Genomic DNA, 17928 nt, shown 5'->3' with positions numbered 1-17928 from the left:
ATATGAAACGAAACCTGCAGAAATAGTTCTTTTGAGGTCTTTCCTACGATGCTTAGTACCACAGATATTTCAAAGTCAAGATGACCAAACTGTATTGCATGATCAATTTCTCTGCCTACTTCATGCCTATTTATCTCTCCCTCTTCAAAGCTCCATGGGCAGGGTTATCTGTCCTTTTCATCCTCTGACATTCTCTCCAGCCTTAACCTTATTGGAAATTTGGCAGTTTAGGATTCTAATGCACTGATGTTTTCCTGCGAGGGGCTATCGGGATTGGTAAGGAAGACGTCTGTTAATTAAGCAGCCTCCCGCAGGTTGTGAGCAACCGGTTAGAGCAACAACGAGGTGCAGAAGGATGACTAAGAGCTGCCTCCTTGCCCACAGGGGCAGAGACAGGCTCAAGACAAGCTCAAGAACTGGGGCAGAAATGAGAGAACAAGGCTGGGCAAAGGGATGGGCAGACTTGGAATGGACTGAACAGTAAATGGACTCAGCTCGGTCACTTCCTCTCAGAGAGGCTTGTCCTTGACCGCCCTTATCTTGTTCTTTATTCTGGCACCCCGTCACATCACTCATAGTGCTCTCCTCCATGTGCAGTGGTGTGTGTTTGCTTCCCTCGCTGTGATCGCCCTCACAAGCTGTAAGCTGTAGAGACTGTGTTTTAGTGCCTGCTGTGCTTGGCACAGTTCCTGGCACCAAACAGGTCTTCAGTAAATATTACTTGAAGGACTGAGTGGATAAGAGGAAATGAAATCTCTTCTAGGGGTTTTGTTCTTATTAAAAAACTCTTACGGTTGCTACATTAGATCATATCAATTAAGAATCTTAATTCTCAGATATCTTGTGTTTTGTTCCTCTTACTTTTTAACGTTGCTTCATGTATCTGACCTTTATCCACCGTAGACATCATTTGTGACAACTTTTCATGTTGTCCAGGGCCAACTTTCAAAAATGAAGGCACTAACATTTCCTCAAGAGGGCACCCTGCTCTAAATCTCTTGCCATGCTTTCCTTGAAAAAAGAAAAAGTGCCCAGGAAAAACAAATCTATATGGTACTTCAAACCAAAAAATAAAGGCTGGCTTTTCTGAGCATAACACTTCAAATATTACAGAATAATTCATCATGACCTTTTAAAGATACTCAATCACACAATCATTTTGATTCTGAAATTGAGAGGGAAAGGAAAGGAAAAGGAAATGAGAATATGTGGAGCGGGCGACTAGCGAGTTAGTGAGCCTTGTTCAGAAGCAGGCGGCGGCGAAATGTTTGCCCTTCCCTTCTGACACGATCTTTGGAGATTTCAACTTCGCTCCTCACAGAAGGATCACAGAAAAATCTTACAGATTAAATAAAGTACCATCCTGTGCCTCTATCTCCTCATCTATAACACTGCAATAATAATACCACCTGAGATTATTAGGCATAGGAAGTAATAAAGATAATATTTGTAAAGTACTTAGAACACTGCACAAAGCGAATGCTCAGTAAATGTTTGGCAGTTTCACTACGAACATTTTCCAGTGCCGAGGGGGCAACACACATGGATGGTTGGGGAAACCAGGAACGGACGGCGGCAGAGGGCGGGTAGGTAGGAAGACATGACCACACATGGTAAACCTAGCGCAGCCAGTGATTGAGGAGGAGAAGCCCAAGGTTGGGGAGAGGTAAAAGTAAAAATAGTTGGAATGAGATAAATAATGCCTTTTCTGATTATTTTTTGCATTGAGAAAGATGTCTACTCTTTACTGACAGAGAATGATGGTACAGGATCAACCAGGGCGTTCCCAACAGGGATTTAGCTGCTGCCATGGGAGGGGCCAGCTATCTGATCGGGAGCTTCTCTGATTTGAGGACAGAAACACATCAGAATGCTGGAACGAGAAACAATATAATCCAGCTGGACCGGGGTCAACGTCCTCGGTCTCAGGAACAAGCATTTATTAAATATCCAGTGCCTGCAAACTCAGTTCTAAGAAGGAGCATGGGGGACAGAGCACAGAGCTCAAATCAGGGTATTTAGCCTCAGTGGAAAATGGGAAGATGTTAGTTCAAGGTAGCGAGCTAATTTCATAACTCTCTGAAGGCTACAGGACTCTGAGGACCCAGCTGACAGATACTTTGCTTCCTGGAAATCCCCCTCAATACAAAAGGAAACAAACAACATGTCTAAACATTTCTTCATTATTGCCTGAAATTGGAACTGAAGTTTTCCGGTTTATTCTTGTAAATACAAACACTTCGGGGAGGACCTGGCAGTGAATCATTTAGTATCATCCCTTAGGACCACATAGAACCTCTTAATGCTAAGGTGCCGACTGTTTTAGGATCTGCTTTTTTAATTTCTGACTGGGTAGAAAACAGTGTCATGGTGAAGATCAAAAGAATGTGTATTCTTAAGGGAACTCTAACAGTTAAGAAAGAAGAGAGAGCTGAGTTTATAGAGAAAAGCCCTGATTTCGTCACTAAAAGGACACCAGCTCTGATGTGAGCCAGCCTACAGTGCCACAGAAATGGGAAAACTGCCTAACGTCTCTGAAACACGGGATGCTTTATTTTTGTTGGGTACTCACCATCCTCACTTTATTTTGCTCTAATTATTCATCCCAAGAGCTGCTTCTTTTGTTTACAATGCAAATGCTTGTAACATTTGTTTTCCCCTCAAATGCATGAGAAAGAGCATACTATCTAAAAGGGTTAAAGAGAATGAAAAGTTCTCTGACCTGGGGAACAGAATTTGAACTGAATCTGGGAAGTAATCAACCCAAAATGCCACTTTTAATTTTTCACGGAACTTCTGTCTGTCTGTCCAGTTCTCTAAGATGAACTCCTTCTTGAGGAAAAATACATAAAGCCATTCAATCTTAATAATAACAACATAGAAGTTTTAAATGAAATACCTTGATGTAATACTTCAGACTCTTCATTCGTAAAGAAATATAACACCAGGAATCAGTAATGTGTCCCCTTGCCCTCCCCCAATTCCACTGCCATCTCTCCCTCTTTGGACACAACTTTCCCAAATGTGCTTACCATTCCAATGAGTGTTGTAATACTTTTATTTCTCATTAACATATGTATCTGTAAGTTACATGGTATTGTTTTGCATGTTCCCAATCTTTATATAAATAGTACTGTATGAATCACTCGCCACCTTTTACTCAAAGCGGTATTTTTGAGATTTATCCAAGTTGCTTTGGTTCATACATTTTCACTGGAGAAGTATTCTGTCATGTGAAGATAATATACTGCATTTATTTATTCCCTAGAGGAACATTTAGTATATTTCTTGTTTTTTCAGTTACAGTCAATATTGTAATACATTTTCCTGTACATGTCTCCTGATAAATTTGCAAGAATTTCTGAAACTTCTGGGTTGAAACTGCTCTCTAAAGTAGCTACTCCAACTCACACTTCCACCAGTCATGTATGAAAATGTTTTCACTCCACATCTTTGCCACACTTGGTTTTGTCAGGTTTGCTAACTTTTGTCAATAAAATGAGCATACAATTGTGTTTTACTATGGACTTAATTTTGATTTCCCATATTGCGGTGGAATGTTTTAAGATTTTATTTATTTTTTTTAGAGAGAGAGTAAGGGAGGGAGAAAGAGAGGGAGAAACATCCATGTGTGGTTGCTTCTCACGTGGCCCCCACTGGGGACCTGGCCTGCAACCCAGGCATGTGCCCTGACTGGGAATCGAACCAGCAACCCTTTGGTTCACAGTCTGCACTCAGTCCACCAAGCTACACCAGCCAGGGCTGAGGTGGAACATTTTTATATATTTGTTGGCTATTTGTATCTTCTTTGTGTGAATAGCCTTTTTGTGTTGTTCACTGATTTTCCATTTTAGCTATTTGTCTTTTTCTTACCGATCTGTGGAAGTTTCTAACATATTCTGGGTGCTAATTCTTAGTTGGCTGTGCAAATATCTTCTCTCTCTGTGTGGCTTGTCCTTTTGCTTTGTCTGTGTTTTTCCCTTAGGACTGAATTCATGATCTGAGTAATGATGTTTTCAGCTTTCCTAGCATTAGATGTCTTCATATATTTTAAAATTTTTGTTGAGGCTCATCTTAAAGGGAAGATTGTCTGCTATTATTTTTCATTTTTTCCCTCTTTGCTCACCGTTACTGCTGGTAACACCCAGCTTCCAATCCGCGAAAAGAATCTGCTCTTAGAATGATCTGTGGCAGCCCTATGTCTAGTGACGCGAGGGATACCACAGTTATTGTCACCGAACTAATGGGTGGCTTCCTGGTCCCGACTCTGATCTTTGTCCTGTTCCTGTCATTTCTCTAAATGTAACAGCTTCCTCGTAGGCTATGGTCTCATATTAATGAAAAGAACACTCCCAAATTTTAAGAAGTTTCTTGGCTTTAATGTGAATATGACCACTTATGGAGTGGGAAAAAAAGGCAGGGTCTTTCTGAACCGGCAATATCTGAAATCATCTTCTACAAAACTGCCTTCTGTTCCTGTAAGTGCCTCAGTCATTAACTTCTAGACAGCAGGCAGCTGATCGTCAGAACATTCTGGATCCTCAACTCTACACTTCTCCCCCAAATGGCTACCACAGTCTCTATATCTGGCTCCTAGAGGCCTTTGCTATTTGCTTCTTCTTCATGAGAGGCAACTCCTTTAACAGACTCCACCCCCCCGACCTCGCCCCCCCCNCCCCCCCCCCCCCCCCCCCCCCCCCCCCCCCCCCCCCGCTTGGCCCTCTGCTGCAGCAGCCCCTTTCCCCACTGGCACACCGTGTCTCTGGTTAGTACCTTTGCATTCTCTGTGTCCTCGGCACATACGTTTACTCTCATTGTAGCTGGAGGGAAAGCAATTGTTCACTATATACACAAATGCGCACTACATTTCTTGTTCATTTATAGGCTTGTAATTTTGCTCTGGAATATTATAATTACACACACACACACACACACATATTGCCATACAATAATAGCACACACAAATGTAAGGTGGGCATTCTGTCATAGTTCATTCTGACTCCTAGCCATATTATGTATACCAAAAGATGCATTATTTAAAACTGAAGTAGAAATAAAAGAATCATAATGTTGTTATTAATTCTAATGATACCTCTAAAATGACACATTTATAAACTTTCAAGGCATTTACCATATTAATTTTTGTAAAAGGATCACTATCCCTAGGAAGTCTACACGCCACGGATGTCAGTAATCTCATTGTATCAAACTTTCCTGTAATGGCTACGGATGCAGCTGAGTCTCAGAAATGCCACAACAGAGCTGGGGGTGGCAACCTGCCTTGAGGCCTGAGTGTCCCTGCATGTACTTACAGGGTATACCAAGAATGCAAAGTGTGGATTCCTCTCCACCTGGGCCATTTCTTAGAGCTGGGTTTGCAGAGAGCAGTCTTGAAGAATGAGGTAATGTCACCCTCCTGGACTTCAGACAGGGGCAGGCTTGCTTACCACTTACTATGGTCTGGAGAGATTCCTAAAAGGTCATGCGTTCCTCAGACATCCTCTAAACCCATTGTACGCTCAGTGTCCCTCTGGGCCCTCTGCATTGCCCGCATGGTGTTTGGGGGCAAGGTAAATGGATGCAAATATGCAAATACTCATGCTTCTTGCCTTGCTATCAGTGAGAAAGCTTTTTTTTGTCTCTGATGGTGGTCTTGCATCTTCTACCAGTACCCACAGCCAACTTATTGCCTTGTAATAAGTTACTATATACAAAATAAAAAAGTAGAGTAAAATTAAATCCAAGACCTGACAGTAACAGCAATGAGGATGGGATGCTGACAGAGAGTTTGCTTGAGGAGTAAGGACATGGGCCCTGCAAGTCAGGTTCAGGCCTGAGAAGTCCCCCCGGAGATCAGGCCCAAGTGGTGGGCAAGGTTGGGCAGCCAAGGCACCCCACTGTCCTATCAGTTAATGAGTCTGAATGGCCAGGAGTAGGATTTAAAAAAGTAGTTTGAATGGTGGAATGGTATCTCTCTGGGCAGGCAGAGCAAGGAATGTTAGCAAGACACTGGGGCAGCAAGCTGAAAGGCTGCTGAGCAGAGGAATCTCCAAAGTGGAAATGCTTGGTGAGAGCAATGAGGACCTTGCTCTTCAATACAGAACTTCGAGTGAACAAAATGCATTAGGCGTTCACTTGGTTGAGACAGGAGTGAGCAGCTGCTCATAAGCAGAAGTGAATGCAAAGCCTAGCACAAGCCAACTGCACTGTGTACCTGACTCTGCTGTATGTAGCCAGACCTGTCTGGCAATGAGGACAAAGCATAGAGGTGGCCACTGCCTAAAGCAAAGCTGCTGGCTTAATGGTGCCCTCGATGCATGGAGGTTCTGCTGGAATCTTCGGCCTGGTTAGCAGATTATTCGGCTAAGTGAAAGCCTGATAGTAACCACTGAGAGACAGTCAAACCTCACCTGGAGGTAGTCCAACTCCGGAAGAATACCTGTGGTCAAGGCAAGGCAGTCAGTGGCCTGGAATGAAAGCCATCATTCTTGCCTTAAGTACTAGTCCTAAGGACAGGGCCTGCTTTTACTAACCCTTGGGCTGTGGCCAATGCTCTAGTCATCTGGTCTGTCATTTGAAAGACTACAGAGAGTGGATTAAAGATACCCCTCTTTGGAGAAAAACACTGTGGGAACGAATTGTAGCTGCAATCGAATAGTCTGGGTCACTCATGTAGATGCCCACAGTAAGGGTCTGTTTTTCAACAAGACTGACTAGAATCAGGTTGGTAACTAAGCCTGCATCGCCCAGGGCGTTGGCCACCTGCTCCCTGGATCCACCCCTGCACTGAACATGGCAATATGCGTCGTCACAGACTGGGCGCAAAGTAAAAAAGGTATGTGTTTTTAAGATGTTAATATTAACTTCTATTTAATATTAAGATATACCTTTAAACATAAAATGTATTTTTATTTTATCAATATTTAATATATTTTAATATTTATTAAATTTACAAGCTTAATATACGTTTTAATATAGAAAACAATTTTATTTTATATTACTTAAGTATACGTTTTAATTAAAATACAACTTTATATTTAATGTTAAAACACAATTATTTAAATATATATTTAGATACCAAACGCGTATCAAACTCAAGCACGCTTCTAAGTTGGTCTATTTTCCTTGTGATGACGGAGGCCACACTACACAGGGCATCGTCCTGCCTTTTTCTGGCAGGGACTTCTGACCCTTCTCTCTTGGGGCGCATCTGTGCCTCATCAGAGCAGACATCTTTCAGGTTACAGTGTCGCTGTTGTAGTCTGATCCCCTGTGTCACCCACAGCACGGAGGCCCTTGGAAATAAACTGTTTCGTGTTTTGGGGGTTTTATCCCATCTGTCAGTCTGACCATGGTGCGCCTTTGTCACAGAGACTATCCAACAAAGGGTCAAGAGTCAAGGTATTTGATGGGCATTCTGCGCTCCCAACCATACTCAGGCATCTGAAATGATCAAGACCTGGCACAGCCTCCATGGAAATAAGTTAAAAAAGATTTCTGATTCTATCTCAGTTACCTCCTCCTGGTCCACACCCCTAAGTGAGGCAGCTTGGCTAATGAACTGGCAGAATGAATTCATCTTGTCTTGGCAGCCTCCTGGGAAATAATCAGGACAAGAGGACAGGGTATTACATACACCTATTTTTAAAATTCGGGGTTCTGCCCTGCCCATCCCTGGTTATGCTGTTTCTTTCTTTTCCCTAAGAGAAATCTGAGCTGGCCTGGTTGGTATACGCCTCTCCCTGGCAGCCTGGCCGAAAAGGGGGTTTAGAGATCAAACTCAACTCTGGTTCAGTCACCTGGACTTGTTTTTTCAGTTGACCACGGTCCTAGATCATTAACATCAATGACGACCACCTGATTGAGCACACGCTGCTCACCAAGTGTCCCCGACCAGTGTCCATGTGGGCTGGGGGGCAGAATACAATGAGTCTCTCTGTACATGTGTCTTACAGGCACCTACCTTCCAGATGAGAGGTATGGGTATCTCATCTAGGGGAAGGCTAGAGACACATCGATTTTGTGGCCAAGGAGAGAAAGCAGTAACTTTAGCCCCTGAAAGGGTGCTTATATCAGCAATTTTCAACTCAATTCATGGCACACATAGACTAATTAGTAAAATTCTACAGCACACCGAAAATATATTTTTTGCTGATCTGACAACATAGGTATAATTTTGATTTATTCACATTGATGGCTATTGTTGTGTTGGCTGTTGTCATTTTTTTTTTTACTTACAATATAAGGTACAAGAGTGCCCCTGACTAAATAGTCAGGTATTGCATATTTTGAAAATTCTTGTGGCACATTAGTTGAAAATCACTGCCTTAGACATGGGGGAGGTAGGGTTAGGGAGTTAAATGACAATGAACGCTGTCTTTGTCGTCTGGAGCCATGCCCGAATCAAGGGACAGCTGAGGCTGGCAGTCTGATCCACTTCATCCCCATCCATGGGGTATGAAACAAAAAACTACCGTGGACGCGAGGGTCCCAAACTCTCTGCTGGGCTTGATGCCCTTAGTGGCAGCTCCTGAGTGTGGACTCCCTTGTACACGTAGAAACACAGGTACTGGCGCAAGTTTATTTTAATCTGGTGGGTACAGATTCATATGCTTCTCTGCCTGTGTGAGGAGCCTCGGGTTAGGCGATGCAGGACAGCTGAAGCTGCAGCTACTTGGTGATACTGCTCACGTGGCTTAGCTAAACCAGTGCAATGTGGTCTAAGTACAACAACACAACCTACACTAAAGTGACTTGTGCCTCCTCGGGTTATATGTTTGTATGTGGTGGACAGAGGGCCATGAAACATCCCTTCCCTGGGTCTGGCTTGCTTTTTAGCCCATCTACTATCTTCTGTAATCACTGGCAGTGACACCAAAGATCAGCAAGCCAGTCAAACTTCCTTGCATGAGTCATAATAGTAACAGACTAGCCTTAGAGTACATCCTGGTTGTATATGGTAGGATACACTATCTCCGATGGTGCTTATTCGCAGTCGACTTAGTCCAGGATACTAAGGAGCACAGTTCGGACAATGCAGCAGGTTGTTCTCATCCTGACCAAATGGCATGATCATGTCAAGAATACGTCACAGAGATGTTCAACCTTTTGGCGTCTCTGGGCCACACATTAAATACACTGTGACATGTAACCACAAAATACTCTTATAATGTTTTAAGTAAATTTACGATTTTGTGTGGGGCCGCATTCATAGCTGGCCTGAGCTGCATTCGGCCCATGGGCTGCAGGAGGGACACCCCTGATCGGGCTAAGGGATGGATTGTTGGAAAAGGCATTTACCATTGGTCCTGATCATCCCTGCATGCTGTTAGGCCAAGAATGCAAACCACTCTTTACCTAGGCACCGTCTAGGCCATGTTTACAACCATCATCTTGGGGGGTGAGGTCGTGCTTTCCTCTGGACTTACTGCTTACTTATAAAAGCAGTAGAGTCTTGAAGGTCAATGTTCCTCAGCTATGATAAAACCCACTGTGTGTGTGCAGTGTCTGTCTGGGCCTTCTGCACCTTCCCCATGGTTCCTGGGGGCAAAGGAAACCAATGTAAACATATAGGTTTTTGCTTTGTGCTAACAGTAGTAAAAAAGTAGTAAGAAACAGAGACTGCTCCTGTGAACAGTTTCTGATGCTGGATCTCATGTTTATTGTCAGCTTCCACAAAACAGAAAGAGGAGTAACTTCTTAGCTTGTAGGGTAAAACCAAATCCCTGATCCTGAAAGTAATTCTATATTATTGTAGTATGAAATGCAGGGTATGAAGAAGTGAGAAATATGACCAGAGGGGCTAGCAAATGGAGAATCTCAAACAGCATGGTAAAGTCTCAAATTGAATCTCTGGGTAGTGGAGAGCCAATGAAGAGCCTAAGAAGGAAATGACATGAGTGGATCTGTGTCTTTAGAAAATATATGGAGGCTCTGTGAAGTATTGGTTTAAAGGGATCCAATCTTTAGGCTGGGAGCTAGTTAGGGGGTTACTACACCAATGCAGAAGAGCTGAATGAAAATAAGGAGACAGATTAGTGAAATAGATACGAGGACTCCTGAATGAGTAGAAGATGGAAAATGGTGCCACCAACTATAAAAATGGAAGAAAAAATAGAGATAGAGGATGAAGATTTATGAGTTCTGTTTTTTTAACGTGGAGTTTGGGGCATGTGAGGGAAATCTATATAAAGATGTATAGAAAAAAAAAGTGTATGTGTGGATCTGAAGACTAGAAGAAATGGCTAGATTCAAGATACAGGGTTATGAATCATCAATATTAATAGTTGCTTCAACTGTTTTACCCAAAGACAGCAATTCCTGGCATACATGAAAGTACATAAAACTGGAAAAGTGCACCTCCACATCCTAACTAAAATAAAAACATAATTTAAATATCCAAAGGTGCCCTCTGAGCACAGCAGGCAGCGTGTCAGTCTCATAAATATCCACACAAATAGCTCAGCACAATGCAATCAGTCCAATACCGGATTACTGTTCTTTTATCCAGACCATGAGGTACCGCTATCATATCAAATACAGAGTACAAATGGACTGGCAAGGACAAGGACCCTTCCACGTTATTCTGATCTACTTGGATCACTTTCTTGTCTAAATTGGTTTTGGTCTTGTCTAGTTGTGCTTGGGTTTCTTGGACTTTTATTTAATATAAATCTTTATAGGAAAGCAAATAGCTACAAAAACCAAGTTTTTGAATGACATTGACTTCACTGGGCTGTAGAAATGAAACTGAATCTGCGCTGCTTTCCCCAGTCACAGATAGCCTTTCTCTTTCCTTAAATGTCTGATTGTCAAGCCTATATGCTGTGTTCACAGATAAAATTCCTCATTCTCAGCCTACGACGGTAATCACATTACTAACCTGCCATCTTAAGCAAATCTTTAAAAACTTTTTAAAAGCCATCTTATAATTCCCTAGGGAAAGGCTAAGAATGACATTTCAAAGACAGAAAAGGAGCTTTATTTGTTATTTTCCAAGTGTAAGATGTTCATCCATCTGGCAGAGCAGCCAGACAAGGCATCAGCCAAGAACATCTCTCTGGCTTAAAACAGATCCCGGCTCTCAAAAAGGATTTGACGAAGGAAAGGCAACATCTTTAGTTGCTCTGTGGCTGAACTCTTCTCATATCTCTCCCCAGTGCCTCCTCCAAGCCTCGGCTCTATCCACCAGCTTGGTTTTCACAGGAACAGACAGAGCTATCAAGTGGGGCAGAGTCAAACGGCACAACGGAACGAGCAAATGGTACTGTCCACAAAAAAGGCAGACGGGCTTTTGTCTGAGAAACCGTGGAACAGTATCCTCGACTCTGAAGCTTCCTTACCCAATGCCAGGCTTTTCACGTGCTTTTCCTTTTTTTAAAAGATTTTATTTTATTTTTAGACAGAGGGGAAAGGAGGGAAAAAGAGATGGAGAGAAACATTAATTAGTTGCCTCTCACACGCCCTCCTATTGGAGACCCTGACTGAGAATCGAACCTGCAACCCTTTGGTTTGCAGGCTGGTGATCAATCCACTGAGCCACACCAGCCAGGGCTTCATGTGCACTTCCTGCCTAATATAGCATATTTTATTTACAGCATTATGAAAATCAGTACCTACCAAGGAGAATGTTTCATAAAAAAAGTAAATGTTTAAAAAAGTTATAAGGTGTGGCTCAGTGGATTCAGTACAGGCATGAAAACCAAAGGGTCCCCGGTTTGATTCCCAGTCAGGGCACACGCCTGGGTTACGGGCCTGGTCCCCAGTTGGGGGCACATAAGAGCAACCACACACTGATGTTTCTCTGCTTCTCTTTCTGCTTCCCTTCCTCTCTAAAAGAAAAAAAAAGTTATAAAATGTTGTGATGCTTGTGCTTGTGAGGGACCCTCTTTTATTTAGAATGGTCCTTTAATTTGTCACAACCTTTGGGGATAGTTATAAAATGTATTTTGTTTCTCATAGTTGGTATTTTATTGATAGGCACACATTTATCTGAAGTCAGTAATTCTCAAATTCTATCATGCTTTGGAATCATCTAGAGCACTTGAAAACACAGACTGCCGAGTCTTTCCCTGAGCTTTTCACTCACTAGCTCTGGTGCAGGGTCTAACGATCTACGTTTCAAGGAAGCCTCTGTGAATGCTGGTGCTGCCAGGTTCAGGAGTCCACACTTTGAGAATCATTGTTTGTACAAAGAACCTGATGTCAGAGTCCTCAACCCTGAAGAGCTTAAAAAAACAATTAACAACACCACCACCACCAACAACAACAAACCACCAAAAAAAAAAATGCATGTTCTATCCCAAGTTAATGAAGTCAGAATTCCTGAGACTTTAGAGTTAACATTTCTTCCATGCTCTGCAGGTGATTCAAAATGGTATCACAATGAAGAAGTATGGACCTAATTCAATCTTCATTCAAGATTCACTAGTTATTTACTATGTAATTACTCTAACTCAGACAATATGCTAAGAGTTTTGGAAGCTTTACAAAAATAATTGAAATACAGATGTACACTCATATACAATAAAATATATAGTATAAGCAATGGGGTGGTAAGGAAAGTGCATTAACAAATACAAAAAACAACCACAGAGACAGGAAGAATAGAGGATGTACTTTAGGCCTTCAGTGGTGAGGGGGAAAAAGTCAGATCAGGAAAGAATCTGTGAAGATGGCAGTTGTATAGATAGACACAGAAGTAGATACAGATAGATTCAGAAAATAGATATTTTCTGAATTTTATGTAAAGTACTAAACAAAGATAGCTTTGGGTCTTATTTCTACTCCTTCCAATTATTTGTCCCCATGTAAGCTCTTCATATATAGAAATTCTAAAGCCAACATTTGTTGGGTATATTGAGTCTCTTGTATCCACTTATTACACAGTGCAGTAGTTCCCACATTGTGTCTCACTTTGGCTACAATAGGGTAAAGCCATTTGTGAGAGCCATTCCCTATTGTAACACAATGAATGAGATAAATCCTATATAAGGACACATGGTGATAAAAACTCCGAAGATGCAGTATGTAACCCAGACTTGAAGGGGCTGATAAAGGCTTCTTCAAAGTGTGCATACAATTAAGCCACCTTCAGGGGGACGGAGGCTGGATATGCAGGGGCAATGTGTGCGTGGGGAACGATGGGGAGAAAGAGGTGACTAGAAAAAAGGCTGTAAATAATCAGCATGCCGGAGGGCAGAGTAGAAGCCAAAGGTAAGCAGGGAGTCGATGACGACGAGAGGGGTGCAGACTTCTTCCTTGAGGTTTCTGAAGCAGTACTGAAACATTTAAATAGGCGGCAACACCAGAGAGGTCTCAGCCAGATGACCCTCACCCACTGAATTTCCGCTAGCCGGTTCCCACCAAGTGAAAAAACGGGAAGGTTGTATTATGATCCGATGACTCTTCCAGCTTCAAGTTCTTTGAGTCCATGATTCAAAGAAGCAGCAGAACCACTCTTTACAGCTACTTCAAAGCTAAATGTATTTTTAATATAGCTGCTTCAAGAACAACCATTTCTAATATGTTTACTTTTTTTGGTGTGTGTGCTGGGCTTGGAGGTGCCTGGGAAAGGCCACGCCATGAACAGAGCCAGCTGCCACCGGTGCCAGGCCTGGGCTGCTGAGCAAGGGGCACGGGGCACGCCAAGGCCGGATGCTGCTCATCTGGGGTTTGTGGCATTTGAGAGGTTTTATTTATTAATTTATTATGTTTATTGTTGACACTCTTATTGCAGATGTCTCCATTTCCCCCTCTTTGCTCACTTTCCTCCCTCGCACCCCTGCTTCCCCCTTCCCTCCGCCATCACCACACTTGTCTGTGTCCATGGGCTGTCCATATATGTTCTTTGGCTGATCCCTTCACCTTCTTTCATCCAATATCCCCTCCCCCCTCCCCTCTGACAGCTGTCAGTCTGTTCCATGCATCCATACCTCTGTTTGTATCTTGTTTGTCAGTTTCTTTTGTTCATTAGATTCTACATATAATTGAGATGATATGGGATTTGTCTTTCTCTGACCGGCTTATTTCACTTAGCATAATAATCTCCAGGTCCATCCATGCTGTCACCAAAGGTTAGTATTTCCTTTTTTACGGTCATTCAGTATTCTATCGTGTAAATATACCACAGCTTTTAAAATCCATTCATTTATTGATGGTCACTTGGGCTGTTTGCAGATCTTGGTTACTGTGAGCAATGTTGCTATTAACATAGCAGTGCATATATCCTTTGAACTGGGGTTTCAGGATTCCTAGAATATATTCCCAGAAGTGGGATCACTGGGTCAAAAGGCAGTTCCATTTTTAATTGTTTGAGGAAACTCCATACTGTTTTTCACAGTGGCGGCCCCAGTCTGCATCCCCGCCAACAGTGCCCAAGGGCTCCCCTTTCTCCACATCCTGGCCCGCACTTTGTTGATTTACTGGTTGGAGCCATTCTGACAGGTGTGAGGTAGTATCTCACTGTGGTTTGAATTTGCATCTTTCTGATGATTAGTGACATTGAGCATTTTTTCATATATTTTTTTGGCCATCTGTATGTCCTCTTCAGAGAAGTATCTATTCAGGTCCTTTGCCCATTTTTAAATTGGATTGTTTGTCTTCCTTGCATTAAGACATATAAGTTCCTCATATATTTTGGAGATTAACCCCTTATAAGATCTATCATTAGCAAATATATATATGTTCTCCCATATGAATATGTTCTCCCAAATAAATATGTTCTCCCATACAGTGAATTCCCTTTTCATTTTGTTGATGGTTTCTTTTGCTACATGGAAGCTTTTTATTTTGATGTAATCCCATTTGTTCACTTTTTACTTTATAACACAAGGTGACAGTTTTTGAATCTATTTCCTTTTTTTTTCTGATAGGAAAATTCATTTTCCTAGCATAATGAAGTTCAAGCTTTAGTGGAACCAGAAATGTTAACTGATGAGGAGGCAGTATGGTATCATTAAATGAGAATATTTTTTGGAATCATTCAGACCTGGCTACTTTGCTGGCTGTACTAACTGGGAGCATGTTACTGCTCAAAGTCTCAGATTCCCCACCAGTAAAAAACCACAGTGACTGGTTAACGAAAGGGCTCAATAAATACTGGCTTCTTTTTGTGCTACTACTATGGCTCTCCTCTTGTCATAAAAGTAGTCTTTGTAAATAAAACAATTTTTTATTTGACCATGCTTGTTTAGATATAGAACAATAAAGAATTCGCTCTTCATTGCTGTCACTGTCTCATGTCCATGCGATCTGCCTGGCCTGTTCTCCTCACTGATCCTCACCTGCCTTCTGGGTAACACTGCAAGTAGTTAATTTAGAAACCACGTTTTAATGTTAAATTCAGAAATTAAATGCAACAAGTCTTGTTTACTCCCCGGTTCCTTTGTAGCACCCCAAATTATGTGGTTGGCCCCATCTTTAGTTTTTCAACAATGTACCTTAGTTCTATTGATACTAACATGTAGTTTAAAAAAATCAATTCATCTACTCTGCTAAGATATGTGCCTTTGGGGGAACTATTTCAAACAACTGATTGAATCCATCTGTTGCCTTTTCTACTTCAGTTCCACACTGTGGATGTGATTTCTTAGATAATGGAAAAGATAAACGTGCACACAAATGTATAAATAAATTTGATTAAACTAAGAAATTTCTAATGAATCACATTTAGGCCATACATTAAACGTTCTCGTTAAATGCTGAGCACTAACTAGTAATCTGACTTAATAATTTTTACCTGTTTTCAGAATGGTAGCCAAGGTCCTCACAGTGGTAATACTTGAGTCAAATTGAGTCTTCTGGTCTCAAATAGAACCATCTTTTAGAAATCATATCACAACCTACCTCCATCTACAAATCAGTCCCTGAACTTTGTACTGCTTCTCATCTTCGTGCCACCATTCTAGTCCCTTTCCCTTTGAAGCGAAGAGAAAAGAAACTGAGTTAGTAAAAAATAGTGCGAAGGTTTAGTGGTTGGAGTGTGAAAGAAAGATGTGCAAATTAAATATTATTTTTGTTGTGTCATTTTGTTACTTATTCCAGGGTAGGTACCAACCTGTTTGCCACAGCTGTGTCTTAATTCTGCTCTAACAGGTGTTCGGAGTTTAAGCACATCACAATTGTTAAATCAATATTTTAGTATCTACCTCAAGCTCTTTGCATGCCAACTGGAAATAAACAAACATGCATTTTAGAAAGCCTTTCAACCTGACTGGTGTGGCTCAGTGGATTGAGCGCTGGCCTGCAAACCAAATGATTGCCAGTTCAATTCCCAGTCAGGACACATGCCTGGGTTGCAGGCCAGGTCCCCAGTAGGGGGCGCGTGAGAGGCAACCACACATTTGATGTTTCTCTCCCTCTCTTCCCCTTTCTCTAAAAATAAATAAATAAAATATTTTAAAAAATAGCCTGACTTTGTAAGTTTTTAAAAAAGCCATTCAAAAGTTGTGAATTACATACTAGATATGCATTCAAAATTTGGAAAATTATTGAAAATTGGGAAAATAAAGAAGAAAGGTCATAGACAGGTCTCCTACCCTAAGCCAAGCTTAAGCTCTGTTAGCATCTTGGTGCAATGTCTTCCATTCCTTCTTGGCTTTTTTGTTTAATGTGAGAGGTTATTTTTATTGTTTCCATCAAACCAGACATCAAATTTTAGATGTGGAACAATAAGCAGTAATTTTAAAAATAATTTTTGCAACTTGGTAATCATCATGATAATAACTAATTTAGGTGGGAGTGATCAAAGGATGCTAACACTAGTGGGTAAAAGCTTGAGAAGTAGCAGGATATTTCCATGGTTTCAAATGAGCTATTCACGAAGGAAAAACCGTAATGTTGCAGTGCAGTACCAAGCAACCAAAGTTAGCATCACCAAGCACTTTCTGACTGATGCACCAAGAACACAGCATGACCCCTGTGGTATTCTTACCAAAAGTACATAACCTGCCCTGGCTGGTGTAGCTCAGCGGATTGAGCACAGGCCTGTGAACCAGAGGATCCAGGTTCGATTCCCAGTCAGGGCACATGCCTGGGTTGCAGGCTGGTCCCCTGCAGGCCAACTCCCAGTAGGGGATGCACGAACGGCAACCATACATTGAATGTTTCTCTCCCTCTCTCCTTCCCCTCTAAAGATAAATAAATAAATAAATAAATCTTTTAAAAAAGTGCATAACCCGAATTAAATACCAGAAAACATCAGATAAATCCAAAACGAAAGACAATGTAATTGCCTGTACTCTTAGAGAATGTCAGTGTCACCAACTGTGCACGTAGCACATGTGCACACAAGACTGAGGAACCAGTGCAGATTAATGAAGACTAAAAGATGTAACAATTGAATGCAATGCCTGATCCTGGATTTTCTTTTACGTAGATGACATTATCACTGAGAAAATTGCCAAAATCTAAATTGGGTTCATGGATTACAGTGTTTATGTTAATTGCCTGATTTTGATCATTGAACTGTAGTTATGTAAGAATACCCAGGCTTTTAGGAAATATGCACTAAAGATTTGGGTGCAAAAGAGTATCACATCTGTCACTTACTCCATATGGTTTAAAACAGGGCTCCCCAACTTAGGAACTGGGCTGCACAGCAGAAGGTGAACTTGAATGTAATGTGCTCCAATCATTCCCAGCACCTCGTACCGCCCCCATCCACGGAAAAATTGTCTTCCATGAAACTGGTTCCTGGTGCCAAAAAGGTTGGGGACCACTGGTTCAGAAGACAGTGTCTACACACTCACATATTCTGAGAGAGAAGGGTAAAGCATGTGTGGTTAAATGTGCACAAATGGAGAGTCCAGGTAAAGGATACATGAGAATTCTTTGTATATTCTTACAACTTTTCTGTAAATCCGAAATCATGGTAAAACATAAAGTTAAAAGAAATCAAGAAAAAAACCTTAATTTTTATGTAACATA

The 17928-nt window shown here is 41.6% G+C and overlaps 1 protein-coding gene across 3 annotated transcripts in view; it reads right to left on the bottom strand.

Annotated features, from left to right (window-relative positions):
* INVS (inversin) overlaps window positions 1-17928 on the bottom strand; it is a 128180-nt gene that overhangs the window by 63229 nt on the left and 47023 nt on the right. The window contains exon 2 of one of the 3 annotated variants that reach the window (XM_037035788.1): window positions 15847-15917. The exons of the other annotated variants lie outside the window; for them this stretch is intronic. Within the exon in view, the coding sequence (XP_036891683.1) occupies window positions 15847-15852 (6 nt within the window). The 5' untranslated portion in view covers window positions 15853-15917. The remainder of the gene's footprint in view (window positions 1-15846; window positions 15918-17928) is intronic. 3 annotated transcript variants of the gene reach the window in all.

The sequence above is a fragment of the Sturnira hondurensis genome, unplaced genomic scaffold (assembly GCF_014824575.4).
Source record: "Sturnira hondurensis isolate 20B ecotype Veracruz unplaced genomic scaffold, ASM1482457v3 Scaffold0022566, whole genome shotgun sequence".
Taxonomy (NCBI): Eukaryota; Metazoa; Chordata; class Mammalia; order Chiroptera; family Phyllostomidae; genus Sturnira; species Sturnira hondurensis.
This window is presented reverse-complemented; position numbering and strand designations above follow the sequence as displayed.